Here is a 20636-nt window from a genome sequence, read left to right as displayed (position 1 = left end):
TCTCATTAGTTATTTTCTTTTTCTCTTTTTTCTCTGATAAAGTAGAAACCATCACACCTGGAACTTTCGGGAAAGGATGCGACAGTACAAGAGGGAAATCCTAAAGAACAGTGAGAAATAAGTGATAAAGGATAAAAATAGTGGGTGTTTTTGAACAAAGACTAAATATTGGAAAGTGATAATTAATGGCAGGTGTACTTTTTTCTTGTATTTTTTCCACCTGAATTTATCAAGACTTTCTTGTGTACAGGAAGGAAGGAGATAAGTGAAAGTTGCAAGTGAATGTGGACAGAGGGGATAATTCATGAGAAGAATAACTGCCAAAGTATGTTTAAGAAGAAAAAACTTTACATGGGAATGGGATCTGCTTTAAAATCTCCACTAGTGGTAACACAAGAGCAACAGGAGAGGCCAGTTCTCAGGTACCACAGTTGTGGCTATACCCTTAATGCAAGTTCTTGTGAGATATCATTCAGTGATGACACATTGTGAAGAGTCACAAAGATATTTATGGTCATTAAACCTAGAGAAACTGAAATCAGAGGAAAATTAGTCAGGAATACTCCTTTTTTGAGTTGAAAGGTCAACTGTACCTTCCTTTCTTCTTAATATTTCCATATGTCTCCCCTCTCTTTTTATATCTATTTCATTCTCCAAATGGCTTCTTTAAATGGAGAAAACTTCGTTGGAGAAAAAATCATGGGGGTATTTGTGTAAATTTATGTAGGACATCTGTAGAACAGAAAGATCACCTTTCTGACGATGGAAGCTCTAAGTTGTGTCTTTGAAGTATTTTAATTGTTGCTATTTTAAAAACAGCCACAAATATCTTGCTAATACTTTCCATGATAACATGAAACAGCTTATAGGACTGAGGGGTTTGTTTTGATTTTTAAGAGATCATAGACTTGGATAAGATGGTGTCAAGTGCTACCTACTATTTATGCAATACAGATGTTATTCCCTGACCCTGAATTTTTCCATTTCCCCAAAATGGGTATGTCGTATTTTTGGAGAGAGTTATCTACACAAGCCAAACTTAAAATACTAAAATACAGAAGTTCTCTTTTTAGAAATTTGAACATTTTGAAAAATGAACCCAGTTATTGTTCCCACTACATTTCTAAATGCATCTTTTTTGGAAGGTAAGCATCAGAGTGACCTTTTCATTTACACTGAAGAATTTCATGCATTACCAAGTGTTTTTATAGCTGAACACTTAAGCCTCACTTCCAGCTGTTTCCCAAATGCCAGTGTCCCCACTTCTCCTTCCTTCAAGGCCAGCATCTAGCATCTTTTTTTAACAGATGAATTAAAGCAGAGAGAGCAGTTACGTAGCATGCCTGAAAGTCATGTTAACAGCAGAAACTGGAATTCATTCATTGTTACTCTATCTCCTAATTCAGTATCTTCACCACAAGACCACTCTTCTACCCAATTCTATAGAAGCATGTAGAAGTTTTCAGAGTGCATTTAAGATACAAATGTCACTATAACTACATGCAACAGATTTCAAAGTTAAGTAGTGTGAAGTGACACACTGGAGATGGCTGTTTGAGCCAGTTGCAGACAGGGTGAGAAGCCAGATATTCTGACTGACATCAGTGTGTAATGTGGACTCTTGGGCAGGTGTGTGTATTGTTAGTTTAAAATTGTGTAAAGATGTCAGGAAGGGGGAGCTGGAAAAACTCCCAAGCTGGCAGGACCTCCTCACAGAAAGGGGAAGAAATACTTACTTAGAAGTAATATTGTTCACACTCAGCATTAGAGAAATGAGACTCTTGAGACTCTCATGCTGCCATCAAATATAGCGGTTATGCTGTTCAACTATGTGCAGCACATAATGAGGAGGAGCATTCTGCCTTGCCCATGCCCTCAGTTACTTTATGAAATAAAAGTAGAGTTCTCTGAGTTTAGGGCCCTGAGAACAGATGTTATTTTTTCATGTATGTACCCTGTATATCATGAACAGTAGCAGCAGTGAATATTTCTCCCTCTATCATGCCAGTAAGCCTTTAGAGACTGCTACCAGAAGGGGGATCAGTCATATTTTGTTACTTTTTGGGCTTATGGCTAAGAGCATCTGTACAATCAAAATGTCCATGGCCACGGCCAATATCATAATGACAGAGAGAGCCATTGGCCATCTTTGTGAATTATCTCTAATCTGTAGAAGTATTAGAAAATGGAACTCCATTCTCCGTTTATGAATATCTGAAATGCATTTGCTAAGGTTTTCATTTCAGAAACTGTAGTTTGGGTACAGCCTGAGAAGAATTGCCTTTGTGTTACCCCTTCATCCATCTGTGGCCCATTACAGAGATGCAGCAGTGCTCAGGCACTCACCAGCACCAGTTAGGAGGTGAAAGAGCTCTCTGGCTGCTGTTCCCTTGTTTGCTTTGCATGAACCAAACCCAGGGCTGTAGGGTCATGCAGTCTGGGGCAGATGCCAAAACTGCCCCTTTTCTGCCTCAGTGAGCTGTGAGATTGGCTCTGCTTCTCCCCAGCCCACGTGTGTGGATGTCACTCTTCCCCTCCTGGTTTCATTTAATAATTCAAACAACTGGAGCAGTGTCAGCTCTGACCTGGAGATCATTCCATTGGCCATAAGTGTGCAAGTGCAAGCATGTGCAGGGCACTCTCACAGTGCGGTAGCTGTCTCAGTGAGAGTGTCTTTGGGCAAAAAGAAGAGTTGAATTTGGCACTTCATCATCTAACTTTGACCAGCTGAATTTTCATTCAGAAGTGCATAGCAGACCCCTATGCTTTTCTGTTATGATTGTGCAAATCTAGTTCTTCATGTTGTTTCTGAGGTGGTGGAAAATAAAGGGCTTTTTGTTTTTAGCCTAGTGGATTATTTCCTGTGAACTCCAAGCCTTTTTTTTTTTTCCTGGTTCTGTGCCCTTCCTCCAAGCTCAGGAAAATTAGTTGTCTCAGGCAGTCCTACAGTCACTGAGTAGGAGAGGAGGATATTCACAGCCAGCTCAGCCGGAGCAACGACAGGAATGAGCATTCCTGGCTGAGTGGCAAGTAATATCCCTTTACCTGCCGGAAGCATGTACACCACTGCCTGGCCTTCCACGACAGTCTGATTTCTGGAAGTTGAGCTGCTAGCATGTGATGTCAAATGCCATTAGCTAACACGAATGGCAAGACAGACTGGAAGTATAACATTTCACAGTGGTTTCAAACAGATGCTTTTTCGCTCGATCCTTTAATGTTAGGAATAGCTTCGATGCCGGGATGTTCCCGGGAAGTTTTAGGTAGGAATCCCGCGGTCAGCGCTGCACTACGTGGCCGGGCAGCGCGCGGCGGCGGCCGGCGGTTGCCTGCGTTGCCGGGCGCGCTGCCGCAGGGCGAGCCCGCTCCCTTCCCGCCGCCGGGATCGGGCGGCCGCCGCCCGGGCGCGGGGAGCCCCTCCGGAGGCGGAGCGCGGCGGGGGCGGGACGCGGCCGCGGCCCTTCCTTTCCCTTCCCTTCCCGCCCCGCAGCCCCGCGGCTCAGCCGGCGCCGCCACGGGCAGTGTCCCCGGCGCGCAGGGCTCGCGGTGCCGCCGGCCGGCGCTCGGCGGCGGGGACCCTCGGGAGTCCGCGCGGGCCCGGCGCATGAGGCGGTGGGCGCGGCGGGCGGGAGAGGCGCAGAGGAGCGGCCGGAGCCGGGGATCGCCGCGCAGGAGCCCCTAGGATGTCACCATTGTTCAGCTGGGTGGCCAAGGTAGGCGGCGCGGCGCCCGCCGCCCTCCGCGCTCGGGAAGTAAAGTCCAGCCTTAGGGCTTGCAGATGTTCGCGTGTAATTTCCAGGCAAGTCAGTCACCCCGGGAAGAGAGCGGAGCCCTGCTGTATTGTTCAGCCAGGGAAAAGGAGGAGCACTCAAAGTAAAGTCAACCTGCAGTCTGACATGGCTTGGGTTTAGGGGGCTAAAAGCGAAGCTGCAGACTTGTTCTGCGTTGCTACGGATCTGCAAAAGGGGAGAGCTGAAATTAACTGCTCGGAAGGCCCGATCTTAGTGCCTTTTGAAGTCTAACGCTACTTTTGCACTCTGGGGAATGTGTAACAGCGCTCCCACTGTTTGTTTTGGAGTCTTTTTTTTTTTCCATGGTTTTTGTCATGCTCTGAATTTATGAAGAACAATAAGTTGGATTTTAGTGGGACACTTACATGTTTTACTATGACAATGCATGTGTCGTGCTGTCTTCTACATCTGTGTGTCTAGGGCTTCAGTAGGATTTTCCACTGTAACTGGAATTACATATGGATGCAAAGCGGTAAAGATGGTTAAAGATCTCTAGAATATAGTTTTGAGCTGATGTTTAAAAAATTCTATAGTAACCGTCATTATGAATTTAGGATGAGCTGCAAATGATGTTCTGTCTCAAGGCACAGTTCAACATGTAGGAAAGGACAAGTGTGTGAAACAGCTGTACGGCAGTCAAGAATTGTAGGTTCCTTGAATAAATTAGCTGGGGGAAAAACGTATATCTTGAAATTCAACAGACAGTGTAGGCTGCTAGGCAGACAACATAAAACCTGATTCTCCCTTCTCTGTTGTCAGGTGTAAATGGTCAGTTGCTTAATTACTTCTGCATATCTGTTCCTGAATATTTAACAGGTGAAATACCAACCCTCAGAAGATACTAAGAGGGAAGTGCTTGATCTGTGACTGTAGTCTTTGTTCAGATTCTCAGATAGAAGGATTTTCTCTATTCTGTTTTAAAAAGAGACTGACTTTTAGACACACCCTGAAAAATGGAAATGTATCCTTCTGTCTTTCCACTTGCCTTTTTTCCTCGGGGTGAAGACCTGTTGGGTGGAGCACGTGTAGTGACCTCTCCTGTCACTCCTCAGGCTCTGTCTCCTGCATAACCTCAGACCCGGTTCCCGTGCAGTCTGCAGAGTGATACCGGCTGATGCCCGTCCCGGCTCTTTTAATGTGCTGGTCTCCTGTGCAGGTGGCTGCTCTCAAGGACGGGTGATGCCATTGAGTTGCCATTGAGTACGTACTTCAAGGATGCCCCAAAGGCATGGCTCATTTCCTTCCCTCGTTGTTCACTTGCCGGCTGGGCAAGGCAGCTGGTCAGAGAGCAGTTGGTGTCGGAGGAGGTCAGAACTTGCAGCACACGGAGCTCACTGTTTTAGAGAAACAATCTCTTGCACAAACGCACTTCAGAGTGCTTTTAGGAGTACTTTCTGTGCTTTCAAAACTAATTATTTCAATACTGGTTCTTCTCAACTACTTTGTTTTATTCTTTTGATGGCCATTAATTGTCAGTACTAATTTGGGAGGGGGAAAGCAAGGCAGTGTACTGCCTTGATAGAAATATAAAATGAGGCTCTTTAATAGACAAAATTTTCCTGCCTGCCAAAATCTGATCAGTTAAAATGTGGGAGCTATTGCTGTGGGCTTCAACACAAATGCAAGCTATTCCAGTATTTATAAGATGGTGGCCCATTCCAGAACAGGGAAGGACTGTAGGAGGAGGAAACTGCCCCCCTCAAAGGAAAGCTGTCCCCTTGCATCTCTTACTTAAAAATGAGTGACCTCCCACTTAAGTAAGTCACCAGGCCTGCAGATATTTACATGTGAAGCAATTTACTCCCATGTGCTATGAAATTGACTTCCTGGTGTTTGTATAAACATTACCTTTTAATATATCTTGTTTACACATTTTTACCTGCAGTTTCACCCAGCTTGTCTGTTACCAACATACAGGCTCCTCAGGGCTGAATTTTGCAGTGCTGCCAGGCTCAGCCATGGGGTCCATTCTGGGCTGGAGGATAAAGCCCCACTTGAGTCATATGTGGATTGACATTGCCCCCATTGGCCATATGGAGGCTGGCTGAACCCCTGTATATGGTTCTGTGGGTAATGAATTCTAAAGAACTTACTTGTTTTACTCTCATACAATTATTTAAATAAAAAAGAATAGTTATACCTGTTTTTCCTGCATGGTTTGATACAAAGTTAGACAACTGACTTAAAGGAAACCTTTGACTAAGCACCTGAAAGCAGAGTCTCTTGGAAGTGTAAACTATGTTTGCACTGCTCTGAGTAGAAAATACAGTTTTGTGCTTTGGCAGATACACCAAGACTATTCATATTCAGTATAGATCACTGAAGTAACTGTTACTAAAAGTAATCATTGTGGGCTTGAAAAATGTCACAAAAAACACATGCAGAGTTTTAGTGGCAAACTGACACATTATTAATTCATTAGTAGGAGGTAATAATACAGTGACAAGTGTTAGAAATAATTTTATTTCTGTTCCTATAATATTTAATACAGCTTTAGTAAAAAAAGAGATTTGTCTTAGTTCTTTACAAATTGCTTAATTTTATAATGCAAGTTTCTATTCAGAAGCAGCTTTACAGAATTAGAGAATTGATTAGAGATTGATGAAGAAATTGAAACAGTTCTAAGTGCAAGAAACTGTATAGAGAGTTTTGAGTAAATGTGTCCTCAGATTCTCAGCTAGCTATGAAATTTATATAGTTTGTCTGTCTAGTTACAAAAAAAGGCACTGTGTATAATTTAATAGCTGTGTTCAATTAGTTTTGTCTGAAGGATTATAAACTGACAAGGAACCAGTAAAGAAAATGACTAAGATAAAATGCAAAGCAAAGTTACACAATTTAATTCAAGGTTTCTTCTATAATTATTAAGAAATGCTCCCTCCTGAGGGGAGCTGCAAGTGATAGAGTGTGGTGCTGAAGCTTGAGTAACCTCCACTTATTGCCACCAGCACTGGAAGAAAAGGGTGGGTTTACAGTGTAGCTGTCCCCAGCTGGGTTGGCTAATCTTGGACCTTGAGGTGAGAAAGCCAAATGGATTCCTTCTCCTATGAAAGTCAGATTTTTTGGGTATATTCACAGTAGATGCTCTGAAATTCCCAACAGCAAAACAAGAAGTAAGTTTTAGTTTGGTTTGGTTTTTTTCAAGGATTTCTGAGTCGGAAGGGCCTATGAGCCTTCCGCAGTTTGGGAAGCTCTCAAGCCATCAACAAAGAAAGTTTCTGTCCTATTCAGTGCAGCAAGATGTGGTTACTTGGCTTGTGCCATGAAACATTACTGAAGAAGTAATCATAATAATATCAGACATGCCACTTATATTTCTTGTAATCCTAATACAGCTTTTTATTCTGTGTTAGAATTGATATTGCTGCTGTTTTGCCATCATTCCTACTATTCCTATTCTTTGTATAAGAGAGTGCCTAGTAGACCTCTGGAAGAGCATGCATGGGAGTAATGATATACTTCTTAGTTTAGGTCAGAAGCTACAAAAGAAATTAATTTGCCTTCTGCAAAGGAATGAAGAGGAATGAGAGATTAAAAATCATGATGGCCACGAAATGCTCCTGCTTTTTTTTTGTCCTTTTTAAGGGTGTTTTGAAAGGATGGTTTTGGCTTTTTTTGCTGGTCTGTTCTAAGGTATGTCACATTCATTTATGAGGATGTTTTGCTCAATTTTAACTGACGTGCCTCTGTCTTTTATTCCCCACAGCTTCCAGCAAAGTTGAGCACCTTTGGTCATCTTTAATCCCTCAGTGAATGATTTACATTTTAGCCAAACAAATCAAGTTTTGGTGTCTTCAGGAGCACTCATAACCAGCCATTTTAAAATAGTCTAGAGCCAAAAAACTTACACATGTGTTAAACCTGTCTTACTTTTAAGCTCATCTTACTTATGATAAATTATTTGGGTAGGTGAATAAGTGGTGATGGTATTCTATGGGGTGCAACTCTTGTTTGTGCTAGTGCATTTATCCCTGATAACCCTAATCGTAAAGGAATTTGAACACTTGCATACTGTATCAAGAATCAAGTAGTTAATAGAGAGCTAGTGCCAGGGAAGAATTGGGAATTGCTGAGGAGGGAAGGCTCAAAAGCCACAGTTTTGCTTGTGGAAGAATCTCCTTGAAGCCATTGACGCTGTGGGTAGGGCTGAAAGGACAGACCCTCACTTGTCTCCCAGGCTGGATGCGAGCAGTGTAGCAAAGAGAAAGTGCAGATTTCTGCCAGAGCTGTGTTTTGGTGCCCAAGCTTGCACAATGCCCTTGTCAGAGAACACTACGTTTCTGCTCAGTGTGATTCTCCAGGTCAGTTTCTGTTGGGGTAAAATGTTGTTGCCAATTGACAGCTTTCAGATAAATGCTGATTATCACCACATACCAAGAGTTGAAATGCTCTGCTCTCTGTATGCCAGTCACTCCCGCCTGCCCCTGCGGGGGCCCGGCTGATGACTGAGGAATATGCGCTCAGCATTGGAAATGAAGTCAGCCCTGTGGTGAAACCCCTCACTTACTCAGCACTTAAGTTCTCTTTGGAACTATTTGCTTTTTTCTTCATCCTTCCATTTCTTTTTGTGGATGCCAGGCTCGAATTGCACCTGCTCTGCTTAGGTGTTCCCCATTTGATGGGAGAGGGCTGGAATAAGGTCGCTCACATGGCTTTTGTGTGGCTGCACAGGTGTAGCAGGGCAGTGTCCTCTGCATTTGTCAGCTACATTAGGGGTGCTTAGTAAGGAGCAGAGCTTTCCACAGAGAAATTCCTGGCCATGTAGATTGCAGTTTAGCAAGGTTTTTCTCTTGAATCATTTATGCCTTTCTGAATTAATTTCTCATGAGTATCTTCTTTCAGGTTCATGTTGACCTTCAGATTTAACAAGCCAAGCCTGACAAGGTAGCTGAGCTTGCTCTTTTGTACAGGTTCTGTCCTCTGCAATTCAAAACAGAACTTTTAGCCTGTAGTCTAACACAGTTTGTTTTTCTTTGCTGACAGGCACTCTGGAAGTTGGTGCTAGCTGTCTTCATGTGGTTAACATGTTCTGAGCCAACCAGTAGCAAAACTACTAGTAAATCCTGCAGGATTAGGGAAAACCCCAGATTGTATCAAAGATAGATAATACAGCTAAGGGTTTGTTTGGGGTTTTTTTCCATATATACGTTTGTCTGCAGCACTGCAGTTTAACTTTATTTCCCTTACATTTGATGATTTAAAATACTGTTTCACATCATAGTCTTTTTTTGAAAGGCTACTGTAATGAAGCAGTCTTTTATGTGTACTAGAGGTGTTCATGAGAACACCAAAGCAGCAGTTCCATTCTGTGTCCCATAAATAGAAATATCCTTAGGGAAAAGCCAGGTAAAGAACCTCTTTACTGTTTGCAACTTCCCACCATCCTGCATGTAGAAGCTGCAGCATTTCTGAGAACCCTGTGCTTTAAGGGGTTGTCAGAATTTTTTTACTGGGCCATCAGAGGTTGACTAATGACTTAACAAGTAAATCTTCAATAGAATTATTCAATTAATAGCATTACAGCTTGGCTTTTTTTTTTTTTTTAATAGAAGCCTTTACAGCTCTACTGTTCAAGCTGAAATACTTATGGATGGCAATGACTCAGAGGAAAAACATTCTAGTCTCTGTTTTGGTAGTATTTTACATATCAGTTAAGATACACAAAATATGTTAAGAGATGCTTACTAATTTGTATAGGGAGGTGAGGCAGCAGAGCTGGGAAAAGCAGCCAGAACTCAAAGAGCAGAAACTGAGGCCGGGGAATGGCTTTAGCTACTGTGTATTGGTTTTATCACTGAGTTAACTCTACTGAGTTGTATTTGAATTGTTTTCAGTTATTCTTGCTTTTAAATTGAGTTAGAATAACAAATCATGAGATGCATTAATGCATAAATATAGAATTTTAATAGGAGTGTTTTCCCAGAATCACAGAATCAACTGAGTTGGAAGGTACCCACTAGGATGAAGCCCAGCTTCCTGGCCCTGCACAAGACACCCCCAAGAATCACACCATGTGCATTGTCCAAACACTTCTTGAGCTCTGTCAGGCTTGGTGCTGTGACCACTTCCCTGAAGAGCCTGTTCCAGTGCCCAGCCACCCTCTGGGCTTTTTTGAATATCCAACCTAAACTTCCCTGACACAGCTGCAGGCCATTCCTTCACATCCTGTCACTGGTCATCATAGAGATCAGTATTTGCCCCTCCTCTTCCCCTCATGAGGAAGTTGTAGACTGTAATGAGGTCTCCCCTCAGTCTCCTTTTCTTGAGGCTGAATCAACCGAGTGTCCTCAGCCAGTCCTCATACGGCTTCCCCTCAAGGCCCTTCATCATCCTCATCGCTCTCCTTTGGGCACGTTCTAACAGCTTTATACCCTTATTATACTGTGGCACTCGAAACTGCCCCCAGCCGTCGAGGTGAGGCTGCACCAGCACAGCAGAGCAGGACAATCCCCTCCCTTGCCTGGCTGGCCATGCTGTGCCTGATGCCCCCCAGGACAGGGCTGGCCCTCCTGGCTGCCAGGGCACTGCTGGCTCATGTTCAACTTGTCATGGACCAGGACCCTCAAGTCCCTTTCCATGGCACTGCTGTCCAGCATCTCATTCCCCAGTCTGTCTGTACATCCAGGTTTGCCCCATTCCAGGTGCAGAATCTGGCACTTTCCCTTGTTAAACTTCTAGATTTGGTGATTGCCCAGTCTGCTAGTTTATTGAAGTTGCTCTGCTGGGCCTCCCCACCTTTGAGAGAGACACAGCTCCTCCCAATTTTCTATCATCTGCAAACTTGCTTAGTATCCATTTTTTAAAGTAAAATCTTTCTGAAATCATGGTCTTCTTGCTGAGAAGCAACAGGGAGGTTCAGGCACCTTTGCAGTAGACCTGTTTCAGGGGACTAGCGCATAACAACAGTTTTCTGCTGCCTCTTTTCCCTTGTGCTTTCAAGTTCCCAAAAGGCCAGGCCAGTATTCCTGGATCAGCTGGCCAGGTGCACAGAAGCTGCAGTTCTTAGCCTGGATGAAATCCCCTGTAGGTTACATTTATGTCAGTAAGTGCCATACAGCAACATGTTGTTCAAGGGGGGCTGCTGGTGCTGAGGATAGGTTCTATGCCTCACTCTGGGAAGTGACTTTCACTTTGAATTGGCCCTAATTTGGTGCTCTGAACCAAATGCCTGTTTGCAGTGAAATGTATCGCAAAATGAAGGTTTAGTTCTGTGTAAATGGGTGACAGTTCTGGTGTTTTGAGACATCCCCATAATGTCATCTGTCACACAAGAAGTGGAATGGGAGAATCCACCCTCAAACACATTCCTGGTTCAAAATAAAATAGTTAAGTAGTCACACCAGATTATACGTGAGAGTCCAATTAGAGAGGCTGGACAAACAGCATACACGTGGCTTTGGCTGTGTGGACACACTGTGGCACAGTGGATGGCCCCGATGGAGGGAGTGGGGGCCCATCAGGGAATTTTTGTTTTATTGAGATATTGACCTTTTGGCTAGTGCTTAGTGAAAATATCAGGCCTGAAGAGGTTATCTGGGATTTCTGTGCCCTAGACTTCTGTCTGTTACTAACTGAAAAACTGTGAAGAGAGTATAAAAATGCTTGTTGCCTTCCATTCTCAGGGCACTGTGTATGTAAGCACATATGTTGATGGTCACATTTTAAAACCAAACCAAACATTATTCTGGAGTATCTGGAAGCTTCTTTCCGACTCAAAAAGTTGCTAGCTTTGAACATGTGAATGTTTCTCTTTATACCTTTGCAGCACCATCACTGTAATCAAAAGCATGGTTTTTTTTCCAGGGAAAACCTTTGATATGCAGCTACCAAACTGGATTTTCAGGTACAGATATTCTGTGAAATTGCAGGTTTGGGGAAAACAGGCTGCTTATGCATAGTTGCACAGGCACACTCCCTCCTACTGAAAATCGCAAAGCTGAGCTAAACTAAACAGCTCCTTTCTTTTTCAATGAACCATTTTGGGGAATTTATGTGTTTATTTCAAGGAGCTATATAGCCAAATATCTTACTTTTACCAGCTCTTAACAGTTGCCTCACTATATTTACTGAACTACTGGTCTGCTGCTGTAGTACCAATGAGGTGAGCTCACTGAAGCCGTTGTCATGGAAATTTGGATGGTTGGCACTAAATGTTTCATGCTGGTTTTGTTTCTGTGGAGCTTTTTATAGCTTCTAATCTCCTCAAATGCAAGTCATGGAAAAGAAAATTTGTAGAAGTGCTTTGGAGTTTTAGACAATTGTGTACAAGGGGCCTGTCTTTAATACAGAACCTGAACCAGTAATATGTTTTGGAATTTCAGATTTGGGTATGTCCCATTGGAATATAACCTACAGTTTATCATTCTGTGAAAGCAACATTTCTGCTTGACATACAGTCATTGAGGGCTGACCATTTTAGACTAAAGCATATTTTTTTGTATGCAAACAGTTCATGCAGCTGATGTGGTTTTGTTTATGAAATGTGGAATCATAAAAAAATTGTTTATTGTAGGTTGTTATAATTCCATCAGCATTTTTTTCTTCTGTTTTTTTTTTTTTCCTGTGTCAGCAGAGAAGGATGAAAACTGGTGAACTAACTGCTCTTTTAAGTGAAAGTCAGAGTAGTTTTCATGGGATGTTTAGTCATTACTTTCCCATCCTGCTCTCCTGGGAGTTGACCTGAGGCAGCTGAAATCTGTTACTATATGACAAAGCAGCAAATGTGCTCATCCACAAGCAAATCAGAATTTTGTACCAATCAGGCAGAATGCTGGAAAAAGCTGATCAGCTTCTTCGCTCCAGTTCCCCTGGGGCCTTTGTAAGTTTAATTTTCAAGTAAGATTCTTCCAGTTAAAAACATCATCTGTCCCTGTGCCGCCCACCAGCAGCCCCAGGAGGAAGGGCTGTGTGGCTGGCTGCTTGCTTTGGAAGTTTGTCAACTCTGTTGTCAGAGTAAGAGATGGTGTTTTACTCTGCTGCAGATAAAACTTACACATCGTGTCAACCAAAAGCATTCATAGGTTGACTTCTCCCCACTAACTTCCTTTGTGAAAACATCAAAATAAATTTTGAGGGGAGGGAGATTTTGACACACATTTGGGTCAGCTGTCAAAAACGTTATGTCAGAAATAACCTTAGTTGTAGTGAGGATACACATGGAGTTTTCTTCCTTTCTTGATTTGAGTTGGATATTGATTAGAAGGACAGGAGAATTTCAGGCTTTTTTTAATTTGTAAAGAAATTATATTCACTTTTGTCTGTTTTGCTAACCCCTATTTTGCCAGCTGTACCAATTTTGATAACTGCCAGAAGCCCAGGAACAAAGGAGACCAGGAGAGAGCCTGTATGCTATTGTACAAATGAAATTTAATCTGATTAATAATTCATAGAAAAAGTTACTACCTAATTTCCTTTTTTAAGTCCTGATATTGCCTTTCAGTTATAAAAGACAAATTCTCCACCCTGCCTCAAAAAAAATCAAAACAGAAAAGAACTCTTGTAACTGAAAGCTTTGACATGCCATTGCTGTCTTGTTCCATTTATAGCTATTTAAGAATAGGCTTCCTTCTGTTTCCCACCCCATAGCCTCCAGCAAAGTCCCCAACCTGTCTCAACCCTGTGAAGGGAGCTGCTTGCAGTTCCATCTTGCACCTCTCCCAGAAAAAAGGATTTCATCTCTGTTGATAATGAATGAGCACAGATATTTCTAGGTATTGCTTTACAACAGGTATTGCCTTATTGTGCAGTACTCACTTTGGAAAATGTGAGCCAGGAACTCTGTAGGTATTACCAGCAACTAGACCAGACTAGAAATGCTGTTTTCATTTGTGAAATTGTGTGAAAAGAAATCTTTGAAACAAAATATGGAGAAAATACTTCTGAAGATGTTAATGCCTTATTTGAAATATCTTTTCATTTATTTCACAGTTGTTCCATATAAGTTTGTGGTACTGAATGGAGGAGCTGATAAAACTGTGCGGGATGAAAATAAATGGTTTTTATTGTAAGGACAGAAAGGACTGGGCAAATATGAATTAGTGAACACCATGTAATAAGCACACCAGGTGTATGGCAGAGTACACCTGTATTCTTCCCAAAAGCACACCTTGAAGGAACAACCCCTTCCGAACCAATCAGGTGGTGTTGCATTTGGAGGTATTCTGAACACACACTGGGACTTTGCCAACTGCAGTTTGCTTTTGGGTCATGCATTTTCATGGGGAAGGGTCTGAAAGTAAGAAGCAATCCAGGACATAGAAGTTTATTTATGGAGAGTAGCCAGCTTTTTTTGTATTACAGGCTTCAAATAAGGTATGTCTTAAAAGCATATATAAGAAACCCTTTAAGTGTATCAGCAACAGCATGCATCTCTCCTGAGGAGAAAGCACCATCACAAAACAGAGCAGTCCAACTTCAATAGAGTACTGAGTACACTTAAGTTCTACTTCTGAGCTTGTTTACAATACTCCCATCAGCAGGTTCTGCAAATACTAGTTTGGTTTGTTGTTTTTTTTTTTTTTTTCCAAATGGAAAGAAAACCTTTTTGTGCCTCTTTAAATTACATGGAGTGCTCTCAAACTCACATGATTTTGCAAAAAGTGTACACTTTTCTGTCTGGCTGAGGAATCATGAGGAATGTTCTCAAGCTGAGATTTGCCTGTAATATTAAAAGGAATGTGATACTGTGAAAGTGGCATACAGTACTCATGACATCAATCTGCAGTACTTTAACAATATTCTGGAGCTAGCACTTGATGTGTGTGGAAAGTCGAGTCTCCTTTAGTGCTCTTCGTGATAATGTGTAAACTGTAAAGAGTATGCGTTGGCTACATGGAGCTCCATTCTTCAGCCTACTGTGCTTACTGTGTCAGTCATCTCAGACAATGCTAGTGGCACTCATCCAGGTCAAAAAGAACTAGATTTAAGCAGAGAACTCTCTTCTGCCCCACACAGAATATCCTCTGAATTTTAGTGCAGTTTCATCAGCTTTTTAAAGCATCCCTGCAAAATTTGAGTCTTAGCCTTATCACCCTCACTTATCCCTTTCTCTGTATAATGCCCATTCAAACCTTACTAAGGAAACCATGCCCACAAATAAATATGTGTATGACTCTTCTTCCTTTCATGGGCCCATGGTGATACTCAGCTGTTGAACTCTCCCTTATTAAGGCTGAAACAACACCTTTGTCTCGCTTTTTGTGGGTTTCACAACCCTTCCTAAGCAACACACCTGCACTGTGGTCAGTCCTGCTGGCTGTTACCCTGGCTACCCCTCTCAGCCCTCCCGTTGTGCTCCAACTTGTTCTCCTTTTCAAAGGACATTCCTGAGTTCCCTGGTTAAGTGAGACACCCAGTGCATCTTATGTACTATAGAGAGAAATGTGTTAGACCAATGTGTGTGGCTGGTGAAGCTGCTAAGAGTGCCACAGTTTATAGCTGGTTTATGAGCAGTGAGGATACAGCCGCAACATTTTGGTTTATATGTGTTGAGAAGTGAAGTCATGGAGTAAGAGTGACTTGTCTCTCTGTGCAGCTGCCAATCTGAATTACTTAGGGAGCTGTTGGTAAGAATGTCACTTTAGTTCTACCCCTGGTGCACTTGCTATGCACAGAAGAATTGATAGGAGCTTGCAAGGACAGTCATCAGCCAGGGACTGGAAGAGCTGTGAGCTCTGTTGTTCCCTGAATTAAATCTGGGTTTGAAAGTGGTTTTGTGGGAGGAATAAAAATCAAATAAAATCTGTTTATTAAGGGTCAATGGGTAAAAATGTTTTGAAACGAGAATTGAAGTTAATGACTGGAAAAAGACAGGGAGGTGTAGGAGACTGTAGACCATTCTGTAAGCAAGATAACAGAAGAAGAAAAAGCCTCTGAAGACATTTGAGATAAGGCCTGACTATAAAAAGCCTTTCACTGAAATAGAAATGAACTGAAAAATTTATAACTCTTTTCTACCTTGAATTTCTACTACTATCAGAGACTAAGAAAATTTTGTCTTGGTATTCCTTTGTGGACTTAGCTGGATGTAACCCCCAGCATCTCATCAAAGTTTGAAGTTGTATCTAACTTGGAAGTTTGCCTTGCTTTATGTGGGAGACTCCACCATCAGAGGTCACTTCCAAATTAAGTCATTCTGTGATTTTGGAAGGAGAATTAATTAAAATGCTTTTGGTTTAAAAATGCCAAACTTTATATCCTATGAGTGGAGAAAAGTGTTTGAGAAGTCAGGTGACTACTACTGTGGGTTAAGGAGTGGTAAGGACAGGAAATGCTGATTTGCATTGATTTCTGGAAAGTTATTTTGCCACCGGTGTGCTGAAAACAGACCAGCTGCTTTTTATTACATATCAAGCTACTGAAAGAAAAACTTCTATGCAGTCTTTTAAAAAATGCAAGTAAATAATGTGCTATATTACCTTTTATCTGTGTTGTTTACAAAACAACATGTTTAAAAAGAATATGTTAAAAAAATTATTTTAATTTCTTCATTCTACTGCTTTTACAAATATTCCATGATTGTAAATAACTTACAGGTGACAAAAATATTGCTATCTGTCCTGATACAAATAGACAGCTTCTCCCATGATATAGCTTCTCCCATAAATAGCTGTGTACCCTATCTTTTCTGTAGCAATACTCTCTACTAAAATCAAGAAGGAAAGATACTAACAGCAAAGAGTATTAGATTTCTTGACATATTTTATTGAGCCTGCTCTATTGATCAGGAAAGGAAAGCAAGTAAAAGTACTTAAAAATAATTCTGATGTCCTCTCTAGCTTGAGTAAGCTAGCAAAATTCAAGCAAAACATCTACCTGTTTCAAGAGTTTTGTGAAAGATTTTCAAGGCTTTGTTCTAGCTGCGGTGGTATGAGACCTTCTGAGGTTCAACCTAAGAATCTGACCCTAATGTTTTTCAGTCTCCAGCAATTTCTAGACTCTGTTGCATAAGACCAGTTCCTGTCAGCACAGGTCTGGCTTAGGTTAAACAAAACCCCCTATTGTCCTTGAAATCGTTAAGCTGGTGCTTGAGCCTTATGCAGAGACTGGTAGGTATAAACAGGTGGATTTGTACTGCAGGTATAAACATTCCATAGCATCTAGAATAATAAATTATCCCACTTTTTTCTTTTTTCTCCTAGTCCTCCTAGCTGATGTGTTAGCAGTTCTTTTTCTGTGGCACATTTGCTTTTTTAGCTACTATGTATAAAAGAAACTAATCTTTTTTTTTAGTCTGGTCTTACTTACCAAAAGTCAGCTGTTGCATTTAGCTGTTACTGGGCTCTTTTCATTAAAATAGTTTCTAACTCTTTCTTACATCTACTGACAGGATAAAGACCTTGACCTCTTACATGCTTGTATGTAAACTTTCAGGGTGACTGCTAGTTTCAAGGGGTAAAAATGCAACTGCAATTTATGTGAGGGGGAAGAGCTATTCTTTGTTCTTCAGATGCAGCAAACCCATGCATGCTTAAAAATTACTGCCTTTTGTATTTATTTGGTGCATGGCATAGAAGCTGTAGCTATTTGTCTTGTAACTGAGTAACATGCACTAGGAAGTCCTAGGTGTTGGTTTGTATTTTGCTTGAATAGCCACAAGCCAAGTCATAAGAATACTCAGCATTTCAATTCCCTGCTTTGTCTCTGCAAAGTAAACATTTTCATTATAGCAGAAATAATGTGGTCTGCTTTAAAAAACCCACAAGTCCAGTGTTATTTTTAATGGTTATAGATACATGATCTTTTTCTGACTCGAAACACAAAACCTTTTCCCTAGTACATTTCATTTGTGTCTTCTGTTCAGCAGGCGTATTTGGCCTGAAGTGATAAGAAGGTAATGCTGTGTTTGGTAAAGGTTCATTGTTGCTTACACTGATGTTCTGTACATAGTTTTGTGGGTTTGGGGAAATAATTTTAGGTCAGCAGCAGTGGTTTTTCTGACTACAGAAATAATCTTTATCCACTAATTATATATTTGTATTAATAAACAACTCAGAAAACACTTAAGAATAGAAGTATGCTAGAAGAGAGGATTTCCATGGCAGGAAGAAATCCTAACTGTGTGCAACAGACTTTTCCCACTGGCTTAGCAAGTTCAGGTTAGAAGGCACAATTACCAATAGGTATGTATAAAAGCAGTTGGTATCTAAATCCCCAGGGTGACATAGGGTGGCCCCTCAGGAGGTCATCTAGTTCAGCCCCCTGCTCAAAGCAGGGTCACCTAGAGCAGGCTGCTCAGCCCATGTCCAGTCAGAGTTTGCATATCCACAAGGATGGAGACTCTGCAATCGCTCTGGGCAACCTATGCCAGCTTGTAATTAAGTTACCTTTGTAATTAAACAAAAAAGATAAATATCTTATGTATATAATGTATCTTATGTAAACATATTGTGTATCTAATTCTTGTGTTCAGAAAGAGCCCACAGCCTTTAAAAGACTCCAGGCAACATTAACTTAATTCAGGAGCAATTTCATCCTTGCTGCTTTTTGATATAAATTGAAGAGCCATAAAACCTGATTCTGTTTACATCCTAATTAATTTTTGGTGGTTTGCAAGAGATGTGGTTACTGATCACCCAGTGGCATGCTGCTTAATCTGGAAATGTTCCAGCTGTGCTTAATAAACATTTGCCAAGATAAAGCCTACATCTTTATTCTAATAACCTGAAATAATTATATTTATTTTTAACTACTGTTTACTTCATGTTTATTTACTAAGCATCCAGGCCTGTTCACTTGGAGAGCCAGTGTCAGAGGATACAGAGGGCAAGTGGATTGTTCATTTTCCATATTGCATAAAAAGTCTGGAGTGGTACAGGTAGATAAAAAGAGCACAAATCTTGATCAGGCAAAGAGCAGTTCCAGGGCAATAACTATTTTGGATTTGTTTTTTTATTCATCATGGATCTTGTCTTTACTAATAAAAATAGATAAATGTTTAACATACGTAAGTATCACAGGAAAGTGAGGTGATGATCTGCTGCTTCTGCTGCTTCTACATCAATTGCCTAATCATAAGTAATAAAATTTTATTAGCAGGCAGAAAATTTTTTTAGGTCTGTAAGTGAGAACAGAAGAGTCTGTGTTTTTTAGTAAGTGTAGCACAGAAGCCAGCTGTTACTTATCAATGACATGATTCAAGCCCTAGCATGTGTGAAAATAAATAAATAAATACTCCCCTTGATTTTTCATCAAGAGGCCTGCTTGGTCTCCTCAGACACAAAGTTTATTAACTACTGCAAAGTCCTTCTGTGTGATGTAGTGTCTTTCCCTAAGCACTGTCTGTATATAAAATATAGCCATTGTTGAATAGCTATTTTGTCAGTGTTCAAGGTGTTTGTTAACAAAAAACACTGAAGAAGTTAAATTCAATAAGTGCATAGATGTGCTGGATCCCTAATGCCTTGTCAGAGCTTTAAGCTCAGCTGTAACCCTTGCAGCACCTGCACTGCTGGAAACTGTCCTTACAGTCATTGACATGTGTATAGCTGGGGGAGCTTAACTGTGGTTGAGATAGTGGTCCTCTTTTGGGAGCTGATGTTCCTGGCTTTACCAAAGTAAGCAGAGTTCAGAATATGCCTCAGTCCTTTGCTGCTGCCTCTGCAGCCTCAGCAAAAGTGGAGGTGCTATTGCTGGTCTCTGCATGTATCCTGGGCAGCTCAGTAGTAAAATTGCCTATGGCTGGTGAGTCCTGGCACTCCCACAAGAGTAAAACATGTTTATTAAAAATTGCTAAAAAAGTTGCAGCTTCAGATGTGAGTTGAGTGAAGTTTTACGTTTTACTGTAATTCTGATATGTTATACCACTCAGAATTGTTTCTTTGAAGGAGTGTTGAGTATATAAAACTGAGGTAGACCTTAAACTCACTGTAGAGCAAATGCATATTGTTTAAGGTACTAAAGATTTATTATACCCTCAATGTTGTTCTTGCATATGATGAAGTTCAGCACAAAGCTGCCTGAGCCCAAGGCTTTCTGACTGGTTTGTGACATATCAGAGAATGGACTTAAAAATTCCTGACCCTGCTTTTCTTGCCCATTCTTCCCTATTGTCTTTGCTGAAAGATTAGCTAATGATTCATGCCTTGCGCTGAAGGGTGAAGTAATGCTTCCTGAGTTCCTATTTTGTAATGTGTTACTGTTTTAAATCCACTAGCTATATGTCTGTGAATATCTATCTCTCTCTCTATTTATCTATCTATCTGTCTACCTACCTACCTACCTGCCTATCTATCCATATCTTTATCTTTGTTTCTTTGTCTATAAAAGGAATCATATTGAGGTCTTTATGAGCACCCAGAATATTCATTCAATTTTCACAGTTCAGATTTTTTTCCCCTCAAAGTCCTTTGCTGTTTCCTCAGTTGGTTTATGCACATTACTGCATTATGATTAAGCAATAGGTAACTGTAAAAATGTCTGAAAAAAAACAGAGGCCAAGTCTCCAAAATATTCTCTAGGTTTAGGGATGCCTTTTCTCATAAGGGAGGTGGTTCTTCTGGGCTGCTATTTTAGTCTGCCATTCCCGGGCTTCCTTCTGTACTATCTGCAACCAAAAATTTGTAAGTAAAGCGAGTTCCAGTTGATGCTTGACAGGGGAAATCTGTTTTGTCAGGAAATTAGCACACTTTGCATGGATTTTTCTCAAAGTAAATTTAGTAAATAAAACTGGCAGAATTAGCAGTTGTAATCATAGATGGTGGCTTCACATTTTTCGTTACCGCAGGAGCAGCACAGACTGCAGAAGAACCTTAATCTCCTGGGTCAGTCAAAGCAGTGTGATGTAACCAAGCACTGGCCTGGCAGCAGCTTAGCAGAGAGCATATGCCTATCACTACCATATCAGCA

At 41.2% G+C, this 20636-nt stretch overlaps 1 protein-coding gene across 10 annotated transcripts in view; it reads left to right on the top strand.

Annotated features, from left to right (window-relative positions):
• TBC1D1 (TBC1 domain family member 1) overlaps positions 1-20636 on the top strand; it is a 100999-nt gene that overhangs the window by 27115 nt on the left and 53248 nt on the right. Inside the window, exon 1 of one of the 10 annotated variants that reach the window (XM_077177622.1) lies at positions 3468-3713. The exons of the other annotated variants lie outside the window; for them this stretch is intronic. Within the exon in view, the coding sequence (XP_077033737.1) occupies positions 3684-3713 (30 nt within the window). The 5' untranslated portion in view covers positions 3468-3683. Of the gene's footprint in view, positions 1-3467; positions 3714-20636 lie in introns of those variants that run through there. 10 annotated transcript variants of the gene reach the window in all.

This window comes from Agelaius phoeniceus, chromosome 4, assembly GCF_051311805.1.
Source record: "Agelaius phoeniceus isolate bAgePho1 chromosome 4, bAgePho1.hap1, whole genome shotgun sequence".
NCBI classification, from domain to species: domain Eukaryota; kingdom Metazoa; phylum Chordata; class Aves; order Passeriformes; family Icteridae; genus Agelaius; species Agelaius phoeniceus.
The sequence above is the reverse complement of the archived record's forward strand: the minus strand, read 5'-3'. Positions and strand labels throughout refer to the sequence as shown.